General features: G+C 38.9%; 1 protein-coding gene across 1 annotated transcript in view; it reads right to left on the reverse strand.

Moving 5' to 3' along the window:
* The window catches only part of DCC (DCC netrin 1 receptor), a 349,712-nt gene that overhangs the window by 132,303 nt on the left and 194,415 nt on the right, over window positions 1-22,994 (reverse strand). Inside the window, exons 8-9 of the mRNA XM_015565696.1 lie at window positions 14,787-14,928; window positions 6,216-6,326 (exon numbers count right to left, since the gene is read on the reverse strand). Of these exons, the coding sequence (XP_015421182.1) occupies window positions 6,216-6,326; window positions 14,787-14,928 (253 nt within the window). The remainder of the gene's footprint in view (window positions 1-6,215; window positions 6,327-14,786; window positions 14,929-22,994) is intronic.

Raw genomic sequence — 22,994 nt, forward strand, 5'->3', positions numbered from 1 at the left:
CCCTTCCCTTTCCTACCTCCCTTCTTTCTCTTCCCTTTTTCCTTTCTCCCTCCCTCCTCCCTCCCTCCCTCTCTTCTTTCCTTTTTTCTTTCTATTCTTCATTTTTTCCCCAAGTAGTCAAAAGCTTATTTTTTCTCATTTCTCATTCTTCTGCCAAGAGATATGCCATTTTTCAGAGTCTACTTTTTGAATGAGTTTGACAGTTTTATTGTTAGTGTTCTTTCTGGGTGGTCTCATCATCTTCGATTTTATGAGTACTGTGGAAATAGCTTTATGCATTTCTTCTCGCTTTTTAAAACGAATGAATTTGTGACAATCCCATTTCACTCAACAATTACTTGATCAGGCTAGTAGGGCTGGAAATTAGAGACTGCTCCTAGGTTCATAATTTTTGCTACATCCCATTTGTATTTTCAGGAGTCTCTGCAATGCAAATTCTTGCTAGCCAATCTCCTCCATTTCAGGGTAGAAGTTTAATTTTTAAACCACATTATGATAGATGTGCATAGCAGTTCCTATCTGCTCACTTCAAAATTAGAAAGGGGGGGGGTGGGCAACACAGAGATTCCCCCAGCTTTATTTCCTAGAACAGTGATTTTGGACCTTTTTCATCTCATGGCACAAATAAACTAGTTACTGAAATTCTGTGGCACACCAAAAATATATTTTTTGCCAACATGACAAAAAGTAGGTATAATTTTGATTAATTCATACTGGACATCTATTGTTGTATTGGCTGTTGTCACTTACTATGTGACAATCTAAGGGAAAAAAAGTCAGTGGTCCTGACTAAGTCAGGTATTGCATGTTGTAAGGTCTTGCTGCACCCAGGTGGAAAATCGCTGTACTAGAGGGTATTCTGCTCAACTTCATCACAAATTCTCTCGAGCCATTCGTTATGCAAGACATTTACATAAGAACTTTGGGGAATTCTATCAATCTTGCCTTTTTTAAGCTGAAGTTTTGAGGCACAAATTAAATATTTTACAACTTCCCAGCTGTTAGTTATTGCAAACCTGGTTTCAGGCAAACCGGAACAAACAGCGAGGTTTATTCTATAATCACTTTAACAAAACATCCTAATTAAAGGGCAATCCCTGAGGAAGCGGAGTCTTTCTCTAAGTTACTGTTGATCCTCAACTGCTTAAGCCAAGCAGAGAATGCAGGAGGAAGTCCGGAAGCCACAGGAGACAGAATTGGCTTTCCGCTCTCTGCACCAACCACTGTGTCTGTGCAGCTGATCGCAGGGCTCAGAGTTACCACCTAAGGGGGAGATCCCCCCATTGGGGTTCACCAGGAGACTCCAAAGCCGGGGGAGTAATGCAGCCCCAGGCGCCGAGGGAGGCTGACACTGCAGTTCCCTTCCAATGCAGTTTTTTGGCTACAGCAATGTCTCCCATTCCTGTTGGTTTTCAATCCCTTTTCCATATCCACACTTTATGAAAAATCAAGCAAGTTTAATATCAAAATTTCTGACTTTTGAATGTTTAGAGTTCAAAGCTTTCTAACATTAGCCATGAAAGATTTGGTAGAACTCATTTATATCTTATTTTATGGTTTAAACATATACATGAATAAGTTTAGATGGGATGAGGTGAATATTTTTTTTTAAATCTCCTTAATATCCTATATAATAAAAGCATAATATGCAAATTGACTGAACAGCCAAACATCAAAACAACCATCCGGATGACCATCTGGGACCATGCTATGACACCCACTGGCACCAGGCCAGCTAAGGCTGGTGCAATGTGATTGGTTGGGGGCCTGGCCATTACCCCATAATCGCCCCAGCAGAGGGAGGCCCAGACCACCGACCGGTGGGCTGCGGCGGGTGGGCGGAACCTCCCTCTGTGAGGGAAGCCTGGGTCCCAGGTGCCAGAGGGAAGCCGGTGCTGGCAGCCGGGGGTAAGGAAGGCCTACTCTTTTTTTGTTTTTTAATTTTATTTTTTATTACAAAGGGTATTACATATGTGTCCATTTTGTCCCCCTGCCCAAGACAGTCCCCTAGCCTCCCCTATCCCCCAGTGTCTTACGTCCATTGGTTATGCTTATATGCATGCATACAAGTCCTTTGGTTGATCTCTTACCCTCCTACCTCCTGCCCCCCAACCCTCCCCGGCCTTACTCTTGCACGAATTTTGTGCATCAGTCCTCTAGTTCATATATATCTTGCAAGCCATCAGGCTGAGTTTCCCTTTGGAGTTACTAGTAACCAACTCTGAAGTTGTACACTTGTCCAGATATATTAATTCCCATCAAGATTTCTACTTTTTATATTTGAATAACACAGATATAAAAATGAGAGAAACAGGGTGGAGAACAAGAAATTGAAATCATTTTAGGGGAGTATCTCAGTGCAAAGAGGCCACGAGTCAATAAATGGAGAAGGCCTCAGGACCAGTATGTCTGGTCCTCTTAATTTCTTACAGCAAGCAAATCACTGCTTTACAAAGCACATGAAACACCTCTCTCCCACAATCATATTGTAAAATGCCCTGAAATGGCTATTAGTTTCCATTTTGTTTTGAAGGTGAACAATCTCAAATCATAATCATAAGAGCACTATGTACAAGAAGTATCAACCCTACTCCCTATCTTCTATTAATTTTTATTTACCTTTCTCTGATGGTACCTTGTGGGCAAGCTCAGAATTGCCTAAGCAATTATCATCCATATAGAGAAGTAGAAGAATGGGAAAAGAGACAATATTTGAAATGTGTTAAGATAATTGACTGATAACTGAGTAACACTGGAAAGAATGAGGATGCATTTTGAACCAATATTGGCAGAAATAATTTTCCTAAAGGCATTCTTTTAGAAGAATACCTCCTACGCTACCTCGCACACCTTCCCTGTATACCTAGTCAACGCCTTTCCCTGAAGTTTCTAGCTCAAGTGTTATTTGTTTTCATGAGGTCTTTTCAACCAGTGCAGCCAATTCCTGTTTATCCCTCAAGAGAGCTGCTCTCATCTCTTTCACGTCTGTACCTCCTCCTCCCCTTTTTGGCACACTTGAGGTTCTTAATTATATTTAATAATGACTGCATCACCACTAAAATGAAGAAAGGGTCAGGAGGTATGCTGCATTCATAAGAAGGACATTATGAAGCCACGGGCTTGGAAATGTTCCAGCAAATCCAATTAAGCAGCATAGCATAGAGATTCTTCATCAAAATAGATATGTGAATTGGATTATGGTAGGATTGCATGGACATGAAAAGCACGCAGGGAAATAAAAGTTTTGTGCCATCCCGGCAGCTGTGACACTACATTTTAGTTTCACGCAGACTGTGAGTCATTCGAGTGAGCGGAAGGAGCACATGAGTCAAGTGGAGAGCCCCATCCATCCTGGGTGTTTTATGGGACCTTCAGCACCTCTGCCCCATTTGTCTCCACTCCTTCTGGTAAGAGGTACGGTCCCTGGGCTTGGGGAAATGATATGACCTCATTTCTTAGAATCCTTTGCCTGGAGTCACTGTCTCCCGTTGCCCCAGGGTCAGTTCCAGAGCATTGGTGGAGGCTCTGCTGGGATAACCTGCCCTGGGCATTCACTCACAAACCTCGTCTGGAGTCTCAGCTCCACAGTTACTTACAAACTTTCAAAGTTAAATGGAAAAATAAGGTATCTGTATAGCATATCCTAACTGTCTTTTTATTCTTTAGAGAAAACAGATCACATCCTTGTGACTTTAGGCCCAGCTATCTTGGCCTCCTTGCCATATGTCTACCACCAACTGGGCTCCAACCTCAGGATGTGGTTTCTTTCTGGTCCTTCTGCCTGAAGGGCTCTTGTCTGACCTAAACACAAGGCTGCCTCTCTCACTGCCTTAAGGTCAGTGCATATAGTTTACCTGTCAAAGAGATCTTCTCAACCCGCTATGGTCAAACAGTTCCTAACCACTTTCTATTCCCTCTACCATGCTTTGTTTTTCTTTAGAGCATTTATCACTATCCCTATATGAACAAAATGTATAAATATTGAGAGTAGGGACCTTATTTATTGTTTTACTCCCATACCTAAAATAATGCCTTTTTTATATAGGTCTTCAAGAAGTAATCCATGTTGAATAAATAAATACATAAATTAAAGTTTGCTAACCTACTACGGAAGGGTATTGAGCTTTGTGAATTGCCACTGTGTAGCTCCACAACTTCTCAATTTACATTGCCTACGACAAGTTAAAGAATAAGTCTATAAACTGTAAAAGCTATTTCTCAAGTAAAACAGAATAATAAGGTATTTGTATAGCTTAAATAACATCTTCTAGGATTCAAGTTATTTTCCCATAATGTATAATATCACCTCTAGGGTTGTCCCAACTAGGTTGGCCCAAGTTTGCCTACTTCTAATACACTGTCTTGTTTGCTTCTGCCAGAGTGATCTCATCAAAATGCACATATAATTAAGTCACTATTTTAAAAAGCCCATTAATGACTTGCTTAGGAGAAAGCATATTATTGCTTTAATGACATTCCTAGGACAGAGTTCAAACTTTTTAATTTACTCTGGTCAGATTTGGAACTCATCTCACAAGCCTCGTCATACGTCACCTCTGTGTTTTGGTCTCGATGGCTCTTTCCCCCCCCCGGCTCCCAACAGTTCCATTGTCTGTCTTGGCTTCAGCCCTGCGTTCACCTTGCCCTCCCTTCTTCCTCCCTCAATTTCTAATGCACGCTGTGGCGCAGCTAATTCCTGTTCGTTCTTCAAGTCTCAGTTTAAATGCAAATCTTGATTATGTTTGTCTATTTGCCTATCAACCCACCTCTCTATCCATCCTATGTTAATATGATGGACAGGGCCAATATTCAACTGGGTTTGAACTAAAAATGTCAATTTCCTATTACTTCACCGTGAATGTTTGTCTTTCTTTGTTATACTCTAAGATCCACAAGCAAAAGATCATGCCTTCCTTATTAATTATTATATCCTCAGTGCCTAAAGCTTAGTGCATTTTCTTTCAATATTCTTTGAATGAATGTGCTATCCCGTGTCCGTGGTTACTATTATTGTGGAAACAGCATTTGTTTATTATTTTAGAGCTGTCATCATTACTTTGTAAAATCTATTCAGTGACTATATTAAAATCACAAATGAGGGTAGATTATTTAGAAAGAGAAAAAGGGAAAGGTTAAAGAGGAGAAAAATGACAAGGAAGAGTTTGCAAAAAGGAAGGTAGGACAGACTTGAGAAAGGGTGATGGAAGAAGAACCAGAACAAGAATAAAAATGAGAAGGGAAGGAGGAAGAGAGAAAGAGGACAGAAAAGGGAAGGAATATGGAACTAATAGGCCTCATAGTAATTTCACTGTCAGCTATTTAGACAGTTGTCTTGTGTCATCATATTTTCAATACACATGCATTTCTTATTTTAATCCTTGTCTGAGGATATGTTTTTATTGATTTTAGAGAGAGAGGAATTGGGAGAGAGAAACATCCATATGTGCCTCCACTGGGAATCGAACCCTCAACCTTTTGGGGTAAGCGATGATGTTCCAACCAACTGAGCCAGTAGGCCAGAGCCACATGTATTCATTCTTTTACCATTTTTTCATGGTCCCAGTTTTGATCGCCTAGCTTTAAGTTTATAGATTACAATATCTTTTTTCAAATACTACTCATTTGCATGAATTTCTATCTCTTTCACTTGTAAGTTGTAATCTCTATAGTATATTTCTGTTTTATTATTTAGATTTTTTTCTGTTGTTTTCATTTCTTTCTCTTGATTTTTATTTTCTTATTTAGCTATATGATATTTTTATTTAATAAAATATTTCTCATCTTGTAATTTTGTAAAATTTGCTTATACTTAGTGTTGTGATTTTTTATATGAATCACAATAACTATCAAATCAAGAAAGTAAAGTAGATTGTCCTTTATATAAAAATTAAGTGTCAAATATTAAGAACCATAACATAAACAAATAAAAAATATAAATTACTGTTTTGCATAAGCATCATAAAACAGCCAAAAACTATGCAAATTAATTATACTTCATATTATGAGAACTATAATTAATGCATAATTAATTTATATTTACATGGCATTGTTGACGACTATACTCATTAAGGTTTTTTGGTTTTGCATCTAAAGATATAGAAAAAATAAAATATCCCCCATGATGGAGTTCATTAACTTTTTTAAAGAGAGCCTTTGAAGCTGAAGTAGCAAGGAAGATAGAAGTCAGAGCGATAATGATTGAGGAAAGGTCTTACCATCTAGATCATTCTCTGGGGTCTCCGCTGTGTGCCAGTTGGAAGCTGGTCCCGTGCCATTGACTGTCATGGCTGACACTTGAAAACTGTACTGACTTCCTTTCTCCAGTCCTAGGAAAGAGTTTTCCACAAAGAAAAAAAAATACTGAGTAACTATTCCTGGCTGAATTTCAAAACTTAAAGTTAAATTTTAACAAGTGTAGACATGCTGTATGTTGTTTGTGATGGTTGAGGTAATTATTGTTATTTTGGCCAAAAGGTCAGACATATTATAGCAAGAACTCAAATATTTTTCATATATTCTTATTTATTTTGGTCCAGTTTAAAAAAATGTATTCCTGAAAATAGCCTCAGGGTAGATGCAGAATATAAAATATGAACGATGAAGAAATAATCAGAAATAGCAAGGATCATTTTTCCTCACAGTCCGGAAGAGGCCTGCCTATAAATCAAAAACCATCAATCTAAAAATTTATGTCCTCATCATCCATCCAAGGTCAGTGATTATGTTTTATTTGGGCACAGCCAAAAGAATCCAAAGCTACTGCACTTCAGCAAAAAATATTAGGGCTTTCGTCTCCCAAAACCGTCACAAGGCATTCTCTGTTTTGCATTGCTTCCATAATAGAGCATGACACAAGTCTATCTCTATGATAATTAATACAAATAATATTGTATACTGCAGGCTAATTTTAGAGTACAGGTAGATGAGAGAGCCCGAGGATCATTAGTGTGATATGTGTTAATTTTGTATGTAAATAATTTTCCTTTTAGCTGAATCGCTAGTAGCTCATTAACACAACAAATTACTGTAAAACAGATGACACCTGTCAAAGGAACACGTGACTTTTTTGAAATGTTGAGGACTCAGTTGAAATTGACAAGTCCTTAAATCTCAAGGTGTTGAACAACCCTGATAAAGATAAAAATATAATCCCTCTTTGTTTTTTTTCATTAATCACACATGGCACACACATTTGGTGCCAAGGAAAATTCCTAAAGAAAGTAAACTACTAAGGAAATGAGGCTTATATAATGTACAACATTATGCATTTGCAGATTTTTGCATAGGAGAATGAACACATGTTGGTATTAAGGGGAAGTATAACTTACTACTCAGAGGAGATAGTGTTTTAAGTGATGGATAGGATGGACTTCTTAATGTCAAGGGACAATTGGCATCAATAAATAGTACCATTAGAGAAGACAACTTGATTAACTCGCCCACACAAAGGTAACTATAACACAAAATGTCCCGTTAAGGACTTCTGATAAGGAAAACAGACTGAAGCTCCATGAAAACATGGCCCGAGAATGGTGTTGGTACTGTTGTTTTTGTTATTATTGGTATTTTAACTGTATATCTACAGAACCCAGCCTAACACATGAAAGGCACACACATAAAACAACTATTGAAAGATTCACTAACACACGAAGAAACTATAATGATAAAATATCCAACATCATCAGGAAGGTGACAAACACATACTTTTGAACATAAGATCTTTGTCATGCCTCACGGAGGCTCACTGCTCACCATGTTTGTCCTTTGGTAATCTGATATTTGTTAATATCTGATACCTTCTTAATGAGATTTAAGTGCACAATACAGTATTGTTGACTGTAGGCACTATGGTGTAACACAGACCTCTACAACTTACACAACTTGCATAATTGTCACTTTATACCCACTGAACAACTTCTCATGTACTCTCTCCCTTGTCCCTGGCATTCTATACTCTGCTTCTATGAGTTTGACACTTTATACCTCATGTAGGTAGAATCATGTAGTATTTGTCCTTCTGACACTGACTGATTTCACTTAGCATGTTTTCCATGTTGTCTCAAATGGCAGGATTTCTTTGTTTTTAAAGGCTGAAGGCTAGTCCATTGTATGGAGATACCACACTAAAAGACTCCTTTGTCAGTGGACATTTGGGTTATTTCTTTATCTCGGCTATTGTGAATAATGCTGCAGTGAGCCTGGACGTGCAGTATCCTTTCCAGATACAGATTTCAATTCCTTTGATGTATTCCCAGATGTGGGATTGCTGGGTCATTGGCAGTTCTATTTTTAATATTTTGAGGAACCTCTCTACTGTTTTGAGTGTAGTTTTAGCTTTCAAAGTTAATGTTGGTATTAGTGCATAAATGTTTGAAATATTTTAATATTAATAATCCTCTACAGATTCATATAACAGCCAGTCATCTAGGGAGCTAAAGACAACAACATTGTATAGCACAGGCTGCATGTAACCAGGAGTCAGGACACCTGTCATTTAGTTGGGCTCATCAGTTTAACTAGTAAACAGATGTTAGCAATGTCAGGCTTTGGGCCTCTGCTAACTTTTCTGTTAAACAAGGGGAACAGGTGAGATAAATGGTATAGTTCCTGCTTTGGTTAGTTCAGGCTCCAATCTCTGTGTGTGTGTGTGTGTGTGTGTGTGTGTGTGTGTGTGTGTGTGTGTACGCACGCATGCGCACATGCACATGTGTTACTCAGCTGCTTCTAACCATAATTTAATTCTAAAAAGAAATGTATGGTGTAGGTAACAATTCTTTTCTTGGCTGTAACAAAATTTCACTGTCAAAGCTGATTGCCTTCTGCCTATTTCTATCTCCAACAATACTAAGCCCCTTCAAGCTTTGTAATTCTTTTGTTCTATTTCTCATTTCTTAGAGCTTATGGCAAGAGATGGTATATTATTCAAACAATATGTTCCCCCTTTATTCTCCTAATGTTAACCTTGTTATAAAATGTCTATGCTATTGTTTTAGTTTTTCAGGCCTTGAAATATCAATGTGTGTTTATCATTGTTTATTCTATCTCAGCCATGAAACACAAGAAAACTCCTGAACTCAATCCCAAACAAGCTTTTCTGAAGAGCTCTCAAAAATTACAAACAGCATTTTAAAATATAGTTGACAGGGCTTTCCACAATAAACTCATCATTGTGGTTTAAAATCCTTGTTATAACTCGGAATTACTTTGTTATTGCAGATGTCTCATTCTCCTAGCAAAACACACAACAACAACACACACCTGTATAACACACAGAAGTTTGTACAAAAAAGTGTTTGAGTGTCTATACCTGAATATTTATTTATATTGTCAAATGAAACATCTTGCATTTCCAATTTTCTAACGGCCAAATCAATATATCCACGTGTCTTACAGGTATTGAAAATATGGGGTCAAATCCTGTACTTTTTAAAGTGTTGTAGATCACCATAGAAAAATCAATTAATCTGCTTACTAGAAAGTGCATAAGTTACTAAATATATCCTGGGGACAAGTGAAAACCACACACAGACAATCTACCAGTGTAAGTTCTGTGCTGACTTCTCCACGCTTGGCAGCATTGCAGATATTTCCACAACATCTAGAAATGCGGCAGGCACAAGGGAAGCCAATCCACATGGCAGAGGAAGAGAAGGCAGATGTTTTGTAAAACTTGTTTTTAATGTTTTCAGGGCACAAGGCTATTTTCTGGCTCTTATTATTTCTTTGCTTCACATTAAAACTGGCACTTGTGAGGCTTTTTTGCAATAAACATCAGTTACAGTTTTAAATATAACTGCTCAGGTGATGTTTGCGTTTTATAAGTATCGAAAGGAAGAAAGAACAGTATGAATGAAGGCTTCAAATTTGGAGTCGAGATTCCTACAAAGCTATGCAAATGAAAGCGAGCATTTGTGAGCTAGTCCAGTAACAAGTTGAGCTACTTCTTTGCCATGAGCTGGAATGATATTAAACCAGAGTGGTGATGGGTTATGTCATGTTGATGTGAAGCTCTGATTGTCACACATATTTTAGATGAATAAAACATGTGGGACTAAATTATTTATTTTTGAATAAACAACGTTTATGAGAGGATACAATTCACAATAATTGTCCTTGAGAGAAAAATGATAGGAGGTGTCTCTGGTGAGTTGAATAGTGTCCCCCTGAACATGAGAATGTGACCTTCCTATAAAATAGGACCCCTGCAGAGATAATAAGTTCGAGATTTCAAGATGAGTCTCTCTGCCCCTCTCCCTTTCTCTCTCTAAAAATTAAAAAGCCCTGGCTGGTGAGGCTCAATTGGTTGAGTGTCATCCCAGACATCTAAAGGTCACTGGTTCAATTCCTGGTCGGGCACAGACCCAAGGTGCAGGTTTGATCCCAGTCGGGAGTATACAGGAGGCAACTGATAAATGTATCTCTCTCCCTCTTCCTTCCTCTCTAAAAATCAATACAAACAGATTTAAAATATTTCAAGATGAAATCATCCTGGATTTATGGTGGGATATGCACCACGACCGGCGTCCTTATGAGAAGAGGAGGGGCCATGGAGACACACAGAGGAAGGTCTGCAGAAATGGAGGCAAATCTTTGAGCAATGCACCTATAAGCCAAAAAATGCCAAGGATTGCCAGCAACCCCTGGAGGTTAGGAGAGAAACGTGGGACGAATGCTCTCTCATCACCTCCAAAAGGAACCAATCCTGCGGATGCATTGATTTTTAACTTCTCACTTCCTGAACTGAAAGGAAAAAAAATCTGTTTTAAGCTACCACATTTGTGGTAATTTATTATGTCAGCCCTAGGACTAATATAGGGTCTTTGGTAGTGAAAGGCTTATGCTTGCTGTTCTCTGTATAATCATTTTTAACAAATGATTAGCTATGGTAAATTGTGCTGCTATGAACATAGGGTGCATATATCCTTTCTGATTGGTGTTTCTGGTTTCTTGGGATATATTCCTACAAGTGGGATCACTGGGTCAAATGGGAGTTTCATTTTTAGTTTTTTGAGGAAACTCCATACTGTTCTCCACAGTGGCTGCACCAGTCTGCATTCCCACCAGCAGTGCACGAGGGTTCCTTTTTCTCTGCATCCTCGCCAGCACTTGTCGTTTGTTGCTTTGTTGATGATAGCCATTCTGACAGGTATGAGGTGGTATTGCATCATTGTTTTGATTTGCATCTCTCGGATAATTAGTGACTGTGAGCTTGTTTTTATATCTCTTGGCCGTTCTTATGTCCTCTTTCAAGAAGTATCTATTTAGTTCTGTTTCCCATTTTTTGATTAGGTTTATCTTTCTTTTGTTAAGTTGTATGAGTTCCCTGTAAATGTTGGAGATTAAACTCTTATTGGTGATAACATTGGCGAATATGTTCTCCCATGCAGTGGGCTTTCTGGCTGTTTTGTTGATGGTTTCTTTATCTGTGCAGAAGCTTTTTATTTTGATGTAGTCCCATTTGTTTATTTTCTCTTTAGTTTCACACAAATTTTGTGCACCGGGCCTCTAGTATAGGATAATGAACAGCATAAACTGAGGAAGAAAAACAGATCCAGAGACAGAGAAGCATCGATCAGACTGTCAAACCTCAGAGGGAAGGTAGGGGAGGGTGGGGGTTAAGGGGGAGAGATCAACCAAAGGACTTGTATGCATGCATATAAGCCTAACCAATGGACACAGACACCAGGGTGGTGAGGGCATGAGTGGGGTGGGGGGATAAGGGCACATATGTAATACCTTAATCAATAAAGAAAAAATAAAGGAAGAATAACAAGTGAAAAAAATGATTATACCTTCTGTAGAAAGAAAATTCTTTATGTTTGTCTATCTACGGAGTCTGAATCTTGATTTGATGTTACTGAGTTTAACGTGACACTTTCCATTTGCAAAAAACATTGCACAAATACTAAAAACATCACAGCAGCAAGTTCTTTTGGCCATGTGGCTACTGTTCCACACTTATTTTCTGGGCCAACTCACTTAGCTGTCTAGTGGGAGTACACTTAGCTATAGTGGGAGGAAATCTTCAATTTTTGTAACCAAAAGTTGCAATATGACACTAGAGTCCTGACCTTTTGTTTTACACTTTACATATGCAATTAAAAATACATATTTTATTGTTATAAAAGTTAGAAGCAATCACTATTAATATTTGATATCTATTATTCTAAATATTTTCCAATGATTTCATTTTTTTGGTTTATAAATATGGACTTATATATTAATACTGATTGAAAACTAAGTTAGTGATATGTTTTAAATATTTAATATATAATTTAGTATTTTTATATTACTTCATTTTCAATAGATGTACAATACTCCATGATATGATTATGTCTGAAATTTCTTGTTAACTGTCTATAATTGGATGTTTAGGATCTTTTTATTATTTGTTATTAAAGTAACAGTGCAAATAGTTAATCATTCTTAGAGTAAAAAACTTTGCCAAAAATATGATTGTTGAATTGGAACAAATTGCTAGAAGTTGCAAACCTAAAATGTATTCTTAAACACACACATACACACACACACACACACACACACACGTACATACGTATATACATCTGTATATAACATATGCACATTGCTTCCAGAAATATTCTAGAAATTTTATGTCCCACAAGTAGTATATGAAAGCTCGTATTTCTCTTATATGCTTTCCAGAAAAGGGCATCATCATTCATTTTTACCTTTATACCTTTAAACAAAGGAAAATGCTAACTTGTTTTTGTTGTAATTTATATTTCTCTACCAATAAGATTGAACATTTCATCATGCTTATTCGGCATTTATAGTTCTGTAAATTGAATATCCAACTCTTAGTTTTTCTATTGGAATGCTCATAATTAAATTAATTATTTTATAAAAAGAAGTTTTTTTTTGTATTTAATCTCTCATTTGAGGGAAAAAAAAGCACTGTTTAAAAAAAGTTTCAGGGCTTCCAGTGCCCATATCTATTAAAATATAAGGCTTCCATTAAATTATCCTTAGAGTCTTTCTTCTGGACAAACATAAATCTTAGGAATTATACTAAAAATTTTCAGTAAGAATTTAAAATTTTGGTGATTTCTTCCAAAGGATAGTACATGTTCTATTAAACATAATAAAGAACACATCTACCTCACTTCAACTTCAATTATTTTTACCTACTTCTGGTCATTTCATCAGAGAAAAAGGCAGAGGATCTTGGCTTTTCCTAAGCTTTTTAAATGTACAGTAGAGTGCCATGACTTCCACTTAGAGTTAACAATACCTCCCTGAGAGATTTTGTCCAGATATAAAACAAATAATACACTTTTTGGCAATCTACCTTGGAAGCGCTCTCATTATTATGCTAAAATGTTATAGGCATAAAAGCCAAACAACCTGAGGGGGAAAAACAGATTTCTATCAATTTTAAGACTGTAGGCTGAATACGATCTTAAAGTGTGTGTGCGTGTGCCTGTGCGTGCGTGTGTGTGTGTGTGTGTGCGCGCGCGTGCTCATGTGGGATGTGCACCTGTACTATGATCTATGATTGCAAGGGGAAATTTACCGATTACGTACCACAGAAAAGGGAATAAATAAAGGGTTGCTTTCTTTCTTCTCCTCTGCAGTAATAGTTTACCTCTGCATTAGCTGTAAGTTATGGGTTTTAGTGTGTAGACTGTCCTAGGCACAGTTTCTGTCCCATCTCAGGTTGGCTCAACTTCACTCACCAATCCTTGCCATGAGCCACCATGATTTGCTGTGCTTCTCAAGCTAGTAGGCAAGATTTATGCTCTCGGTGTTATCAGGCCCTGAGTATTGCTGCTACACCAGGCCCACCTACCCTCACATAAGTGCTGACCGACAAGGAGAATTCCATGTTTGCACACTCCCTGGAGCTCAGGCATCCCAGGGAGCTGTGTGTAGGTCCAAAATCCAATCTGCCAGTGGATTTTGACTAATGATTGTTAAGAGAGAAACTGCTCACACTGCCCATCCAGCCATTGACTGTGAGACTCACAGTCTCTCAAGAGACACCATAGGAGGCCAAGCAAGCTCTGTATTTGTCCTAAACGCGTGGCCAGCTCAATAACATGCCTCCATGATCCGATTTCCCTTCTGCCCTGGCTCCCTTCCCTTGTCCTCTCACTCTTGTTTTCCTGGGCTTGCCCTGCCAAAGGCCTTATTTTAGAAAGCCTGCCTCAGCCTCTGTGTTCTAGGAAAGACACTAGACTGGCATTGTATGACAATAGCTAAAGTAAACATATAATTATTAACTTTATTAAAAATAATCCTCTACTACCTGAAAACGGGGTCCAGTTTTCACAGAGAAGTTTGACCTATCAAGAGTTCTACCAATATCGCTATAAAAGTGAATTTACCTTGATATCTATGAACTGTAGAACAATCTATCTGTTTATTCCCCAAGCGAACCCTTCTTTCCATTTTCCAACACCATTACCACCCAGGAGATTGGGGGAAGTGAGACCAAAGTGGCTTAAACTTGGAACCATTTAGTTATTAGCTAAAAATTTAGAAGTTGCTATATTTAGGTGCTATGTTAAATCAGCAATGCTGAGAAACTAAAATAGATTTTAAAAAAATATATGATGTTCTTATTAAGATGTGATCCAGAAATAAAATATATAGGGAAAACATTATAGAAAATACCAAGTTCAAAATATAGAGGTTATTCTTGTTCAGACCAACAAATGTCACCTGCCAGGAAAAAAAATGTTCCCTTGAAGTGAGAATGTATTCTATTCCCAAAGCATTTAATTCATCAAAAACTTGTAAGACTACACCGTGTGAACACTGACCTGTGAACAGGTACCAGAGGTTGTTTGGCTCCAGTGTTTCCATCTCGCCCCTGCGGGTCGTCTTCCTGTGTCGAATTTTATAGCCGGTAATAAATCCATTTTGTGTTCCGGATGGAGGAGGCAGCCAGCTCACTTTGATACTCTGAAAAAGAACAGATGCAAATTCAAACAGAGACAGGATGGACGACAGAACAGGGTCAAGGAAATGACCCGAACCTACCAGTAAGTATAAAGCTGAGAGGCAAGTGCTGGGGGTTGCCCCTTAGAACCAGATTCAATGCATTTGTACAATTTGGCAGTATTCCTATTTGTCTAATTTTGACAAAAATGCACTTCATTTGATTGACTACACTCTTTGGGAGATAAACTAATGAATACAAAATAATGATATATTGTCTGTGGCTCCCAAAGAACTCATAGCTATAAATATATACAGAATCGTCCATCCCTTATTACCCCTGCCACATTCATGTGTGTGGACATGTTCTTTGCTCTCATGTGTTTAAGAAAACCAGATTTGATGAAGAAGTATACCTTCTATTTTTATTTTTCAGTGCTCCAAGGTAGTAATAGCAGATATTACCATTATTTAAAAATTTTACAAAAAATGAAATTGAGGCACAGAGTAAAATGAATGGGGCCAGAGTGACCTTGTACCGTCACTGGAAGATTATCCAACTGTTGATTCTAACATACGTTTATCCATTCATACTAAAATAAATAATCATAGGGTGTCTACTTGCCGATTCTAATCACCTAAATTCTCCTATACAATATTCTTGAAAGAAATAAAACTGAAATCATCAATAAAATTGAAATCATCAGATTTTAAGCTATCCAATAGGCCTTCCCATAAGTAGCCCTTGGCAAATCAATAAGCATCATTTTCCAAAGATTACAAGCTTATTTTTCAAAAAGTCAAAATGAATTTCAAATAGGAAATGAAAATACATGTGAAGAGATTAAACCTTAGATCCAAAGGTAAAACTTTATGATTACTAGTTAATGCTTTGCCATGGTGTTGCTGAGTTACCGCTCTTTTTCTCATAAATGTTCTTAATTTCAACGCATATATTGAAAAAGGGAGATTATGCTTAGTATGTCTACCAAGTACTTGTAAATCACTTGGTAAGCTTGAAGATATTAATTATACTAACGATCACATGAGAAATAGTTTTTCACATAAATAATTTTTCTTTATCACATTTGGGGATTTCCAGTGATTGTATAAATTATGCACACATACCTGGTACCTCATTATCAATGCCTACAGCAACTAATTAATAGGAGCAGTTATACACTCTACATACCAAAGGGTAAAGTCTCCCAATGTTTATTATTTATCTTTGGAAGTAATGATATTATTCATCCTCATATGTGGGTAGCAGCTAAATTTATTAACATCTTTTATGCTTTCTTACTAATTTCAAGCAAACACCAGTAGACTGCAAAACCTTTGATGCTCAAATCCTTTCTGTGCAAATTCTTCTGCACATGATATAGCTAGATGACCCAAGGAATGTTGGGGGAAGTTAAGTGAAAGTGTTCAGCTATTCTTTCCTATTGAATGGTCTAATGCATTTGTTTTCTGTATGAGATTTCTTCTGCTAGTGCTCAGTAGCTCACACTCATTGCCCTTCCCTCACCAAGCCACCTACAGCTGGCACTGCTATGGGGACATTCTTGTAACATGACCTAGTCTTCATGGGCCAGTCTGGTAATGATTTTTATTAAAAGTACTTAACACATGACCTTTGATTTTTGAAACATCAATTCTAGTAGCTGTGACTTGACTTTTGGTCCTTTCATTACTTGAGAGGGAGAAATTAATCCTTTTCACTGTTACAGTGAATCAAGGATTAATTTCATTTTATTTTCAGATTTGGAAAAACAGAAAAAAATGTAAAACTGAGTTTCTCCAAATTCCTCCATCCCCTCTTTGGTTAGTATAAAAAATGAATTCGCTTACAAATAGCATTGTGGAGAGCAGTCCGGTTTATTGATTTAAAAGGACATGTCTCATTGACCTTTATTCCTGTTTGAGATAGTTCCATCCAATTTGATGATAGTGTTGTTAGGGGCAGAAAAAGAATATTGGTGACTAGCTATTATTCTATATATTAAAAGGGTAATATGCAAATTGACCCTAAAGATGGAACAACTGGGAGTGACTGGTTGCTATTATGCACACTGACCACCAGGGGGCATATGCTCCACAGGAGCTGCCCCCTGGTGGTCAGTGTGCTTCCACAGGGGGAGCTCTGCTCAGCCACAAGCAAGGCTGATGGCTACCAGCACAGCGAGGGATGTCTGACTGCCAGCTTAGGCCCGCTTCCCAGATGGATATTTCCTGAGGGGTCCTGGACTGTGAAAAGGCGCAGGCTGGGCCGAGGGACCCCCCCTTACCCCCAGTACATGAATATTCGTGCACCAGGCCTCTAGTTAAGAAATAGTAACCATGCTCTATTAACTGTGATTGTTCTGTTCTGATTATAGAAAGCAAATTCTAACCTGGCTGAGAGTTATATGCCCTTGGACATGGGAACTAACATCAGAATGCAGCCCATCCTCCTTTCCCGAGAGCTGCCCATCATTATGGAAAGAGTCACAACCACATGACTGAAACAATCTAGTCCCTGGAGCAACCCCCAGCCCCAGCCTGCATTGCTAGTTACCTGTAACCATTATACTATGCCTACTTTCCCATACCTGTAACTCTTACTTTCCTACATAATCTTTGTCTTTCTACCCAATATAAGCAGCTGGCTATGGGGAGGGGCAGAGCAGATTTTTGTGGATGACTTCCTGCTTTCCCATCCTGCCAGCATTATTGGGATAAACGCTCATATAGGATTCAGCCCTGTCTCCGCTTAATTGGCTCAAGTGGTGACAGGCAGCCTGGACCCCTTGGTTATTTGGTTACAGTATTATCCTTTTCATGGAGCACATTAATTTATTCCTTCACTCTAGGTGCATATGAGTAGTAAGAAAACAGAAAAAAACAGCTGATAAACCCAACGCCCCATTTATTTTTCAGGAACTACATTTCACAACCTTCTCTTTTTAATTCCACATATCCCATCGCACACTGACATTTTGCCTTACTCTCTCTAGAGCAGTGGTTCTCAACCTTCTGGCCCTTTAAATACAGTTCCTCACGTTGTAACCCAACCATAAAACTATTTTCGTTGCTACTTCATAACTGTAATGTTGCAACTATTATGATTCATAATGTAAATACCTGATATGCTGGATGGTCTTAGGTGACCCCTGTGAAAGGGTGGTTCGATGGCCAAAGGGGTTGCGATCCATAGGTTGAGAACCGCTGCTCTAGAGGGAACTACAGGGGAAGACAAACTCCTCTCAAAACATGTTCAGTTTCTTTGTAAAGAGCCTTTAAAAAATTTTTAAGTGGTTTTATCTGGAGAGCATTCCCCCAGAGGGAATTGGAGGGCATCATTTGAAAGAAACTCCTTGTAGCAAAGAAGGATGCTGTGGCTGAAATATGGCAGGAACTGAAGGATCTTGAAACTAAATTGAAAATCAGTTTTCCACTCTGCCCCTTCTTTCTGTTCTGTACTTCCAATGACTTCTTGAATCTCAAGTAACGTTGCTTGAAGAATGAAACATGCTTTCAACAAGGCCCTACTTTTATTAAAGAGTGCCCATCAGCACTTTGAAGAACTTTTTTTTTTTACTATTATAAACCCCAGCTGTCTTTATTTACCTTCCCTCTGCCAGTGCCCTGGTTTAGGCCTTAATTAATCATTGCTCAAAATATTGCCATACATAACTAATGGATCCCCCTGTCTCCAGTGTCTCACCCATAGCAGCCATTCTCCTTATCAGTAATGAACCACTTAAGCTCTCTAAGCCCCAAAGTTCTCATCTGCAATATGAGCTAACTAGAGGCCCAGTAGATGAAACTTGTGCCCTGGGGGTGGAGGGGGGCGGCTTCTCTCAGCCTGGCCTGCACCCTCTCGCAGTCTGGGACCCCTTAGGGGATGTCTGCCTGCCAACTTAGGCCTGCTCCTCATGGGGATTGGGACTAAGCCGGCAGTTGGACATCCCTCTTGCAGTCCAAGACCCCTTGTTCCTTATTGCCCACCTGCTCCCTGCTCCTTACCGCTTAGCTCATTGCTCCTTAGGGCTGCTGCAGAGGCGGGAGAGACTCCCACTACTGCTGCTACGCTCGCTGGCCATGAGCCTGGGTTCTGGCTGAGCGTTGCTCCCCCTGTGAGAGTGCACTGACCACCAGGGGGCAACTCCTGAATTGAGCATCTGCCCCTGGTGGTCAGTACACATCATAGCAACCAGTCATTCTGGTCATTCTGCCATACTGGTCAGTTAGGCTTTTATTATATAGACTAGGGGCCCAGTGCATGAATTCATGCACCTTGAAAGGGACTGTCGGCTGCGAGGCTGTTGTAGGCACAGAGGCGGTCTCAGCCCATCCTCTGTGCCATTGCCTGGCCCCTCCCACCACAGCCCCCAGTCCCCTGTCTGCAGGCAGTACTGTTCCCACCCCCACCACTCCCACACACTGACAGCACCGACCCCACTTGCACCCACTGATGGCGCAGAGCGATTGGGCCAACACCAGCAGCAGGTGCAAGTGGTGGCTGCTGCTCCGATCATCCCTCAGGAGCAGGGGAAGATGGAGAAGCCCTCAGGGAAGATCAGGTCCATTAGCTGCCGCTCATATCCACTGATGGCACCAACTCATCAGGATTGGCGCCAGGCACCGGCAGCAGGTGCAAGCAGGGCTGGGGCTGCCAGTGGATGCGACAAACTATCTACAACTCTGCTTTGCTGCTAACAAAATATACTCCACTTTAAATAGATTGAATAGGCAATAGGAATCAGGAGTGCACATGACCCTGGTGCTCAGCGCACATCATAGCAACCAGTTGTTTGGTTGTTCAGTTGTGCCAGTTGCTCTGCCATTCGGTCAATTTGCATATTAGCCTTTTATCATATAGGATAACAGCTCTACCTCAAAGGATTGTTGTGTGGATTAAAGGAGACAATGGGAGCACACTTGGAAATACCATCAGAGTGTTGATGCATAATATTTATGCAATGAATTGTAAATACTTCAAGGAAGAAAAAGAGGAAGGGAAAGGAAAGAGGGTGAATGTGAGAGACCAAGAGATTAAGAGATGGGGAGGGGGTGAGTAAAGAAAGGCAAAAGCGAACGAGGGTAGAAAGAAGCAGGCAAGGCCACTGACAGTAACAACTCTCAGAATGTGGACCTAATTATTTGTGTACTGACTGGTTTTCTTCTGTATATAAAAGGAACATTGAAAGAGAGATGCTACTCAACAACACGTTTAAAACACCCTTTCTCCCATTACTATGTATTGACTAATTTATTCTACAGAGTACTATTCACATTTCTAATTGTATCCAACAGAAAGTTCAGGCATGGGTGGTAAAAAAATAAAAGAGCTCAGTTGGTCGGAGTGTTGTTCCATACATTGAAAGGCTGCAGATTCCATTCCTGGTCAGGGCACATACCTGGGTTTTGGGTTCAATCCCCGGTAATGGCTTGTACAGAAACAACCAATTACATGTTTCTCTCTCGCTCGCTCTCTTGGCCCTCCCCTTCTCAAAAAACAATAACACATCTACAGGCAAGGATTCAAAAAGAAAAATGAAAAAAAAAGAAGCCCGAGGATGGAGTGGAGATGAGAAAAATGCAAAAAGGTGAAGAGATCTAATATATATTTTTGGAGGTAGACTTGACAGGACTTGGTGATTTATCAAATGTTAAGTGTAAGGAGGAACAATCATTAAGAATGACTCTTAAGGTTTCAGGCATAAGCAAATCAATATATGATAATGCATTTACTGGGACCAGACTGTCTGAAAATAATCCATTTAAAAAAAAAGTTCACTGGACCTGCTGCTGGCATCAATAAATGACAATTCACAGAGGATGTGGAAACAAGGCAACCCATATTGATAATATTCTAGTTACTGGGGAAGGGCATTTTTTAATTTTATAATTTAAAATAAATAATATCTTAATTTCAAAATTATATAGTAGCAACAATTAATATTTAACCTTTGACATTTATTTAAGTACTTGGTAAATATTTCTATTAATCATCTGAAATCAAATTAAATTTTGTCTTGGAGTAGACATTAATTTACTACTGAAACAGTAATTTAAACTCTATTATGTTTATAAACTGTGTGAACCATTTCCAAAAACTGTCTTGCCTTTTTATAAATCCATGTACTGTAAAATACGAACCAGGAATGGATTTGATAAAATGTCAGTAAGATATTATAAAGGTCTCTCTATATTTTTCCTGCAGTTTTATACTATTCTTGCAGACTTGACATATTTTTGCCTCACTATCATAAATATACAATCTCTTATGATCAGTGAAGTTAGAAATTTGGGGAGCATGCTGAAATGGGCATTCTTGAGTTCATGTAGAACTGTTATTCAAAATGACATAAAGCTATGCTAGCAAATATTCTGACTGGGTTCCAGTCTGAAGTCTGCTAGTAATATGTAAATTTTGAGTAAAACATTTGTGTAATAATAAAATTATGGTTATATATAAACTAGAGGCCTGGTGCACAAAATCCATGCACAGAGGGGTTCCCTCAGCCCAGCCTGCACCCTCTCCAATCTGGGACCCCTTGGGGGATGTCTGACTGCTGGGAGTCGGACATCCCTCTCACAACTCGGGACTGCTGACTCCTAACCGCTCAACTGCCTGCCTGCCTGATCACTCCTAACCACCTCTGCCTGCCTGCCTGATTGCCCCTAACCACGCTCCCCTGCCAGCCTGATCACTCCTAGCTGCCTCTGCTTTGGCCCTGCCACCGTGGCTTTGTCCAGAAGGATGTCAGGAAGACATCCAGTTTATCTGGTTTAATTAACATATTACCCTTTATTAGTATAGATTGAGTAACATTTTATTTTAAATAAAATTTTACAAACCGGTCTTAAATTCAGACAAGGAACTCCGCTTTGTTTTATTAAAAAAAATGAAACTGACCTGTTGTAATCTCATTTAATGTTTGTGAGAGAATACAAACATTTCTTAATCAATAGGTTTGTTTAGTTTAAAAATAGGCTTCCCTTTGTCTCTGCCCTGGTGGTCTCCTGAGAGCTAGTGCAGTGGGAGTCCTTTCCAGAACTTGAGTCCGACTTGACCTACTCTGGAAAAATCCTGCTCTGGTTATGTAATACGTTAAGCCATTCTGGGACACTTTCTCATGTTGCTCAACTTCAAATCACATACTGCAGCTCTACTGTGATGTGGGGCCCAGTTTTAGTAGCTGGGTTTCTCTGCCTTTGCCATGCTAATCTGCCTGTCCATTGAAGACATCTAAGACATGCAGGCCTGATTCCCTCAGAAGCTAGAGTCTTATCAGTCTCAGGCTGGCTGACTACTTTCACAATACTTAATTGCCTTCCTGAACCTAACACTCGGAACTGCCCAAAACTACTGGCCTTCTGAGTCACCACTGGGAGCTCCTTATGGCACCTCTCACCAAGCACAACTATCTATCACTCTGATCCTCTGTAGACTGTGACCAGTCTTCCTAAAGGAACATCCCTAATTACCTTACTTACTCCTGGATTTGGGGCACGATTTTCCTGGCACTGGCTTTGAATGTCATACTCATTCACCTCCATAGATCTATCATCTTCAGGTCCATACAAGAGGCACATGTCATTAGAAAAAATTACACACAGTGAGAAATGTCTTCTGGAATATGCTCTATTTCTTATATGTTCCATTTTTTTTATTTGTTAGCTAACTTAAATGGGGCTAAATTTAAATTGATGCTGGGAAATTTCTCTGTGTACTGACTGTGGTTTTCTTCTATATATAAAAGGAACATTGAAAGAGAGATGCTATTCAACAACATGTTTGTTGAAATTCTGAGAGCTCAACTTTGACAATTCCAAGTATAAAAAGGGAAGCAAATAACATAACATAACCCACTTCATTTTAGCTGCACAGGGGACCTGAACCAGTAAATGAAGGTCAAATACTAGGTGTACCGGTTAATAATGTGGATTTTTTTCAATAGATGGAGTTACACATATGTTGATATATATGCAATTTGATAGGTATGCTATTTTGTTGTATTGACAACAAGCGTCAAAACTTCATATGTCAAATTTGCTGAAGGTGTTAACATCATAGATATTTTTACACTTAAAAATACCAA

The sequence above is a fragment of the Myotis davidii genome, unplaced genomic scaffold (genome assembly GCF_000327345.1).
Source record: "Myotis davidii unplaced genomic scaffold, ASM32734v1 scaffold520, whole genome shotgun sequence".
In the NCBI taxonomy this organism is placed as follows: Eukaryota; Metazoa; Chordata; class Mammalia; order Chiroptera; family Vespertilionidae; genus Myotis; species Myotis davidii.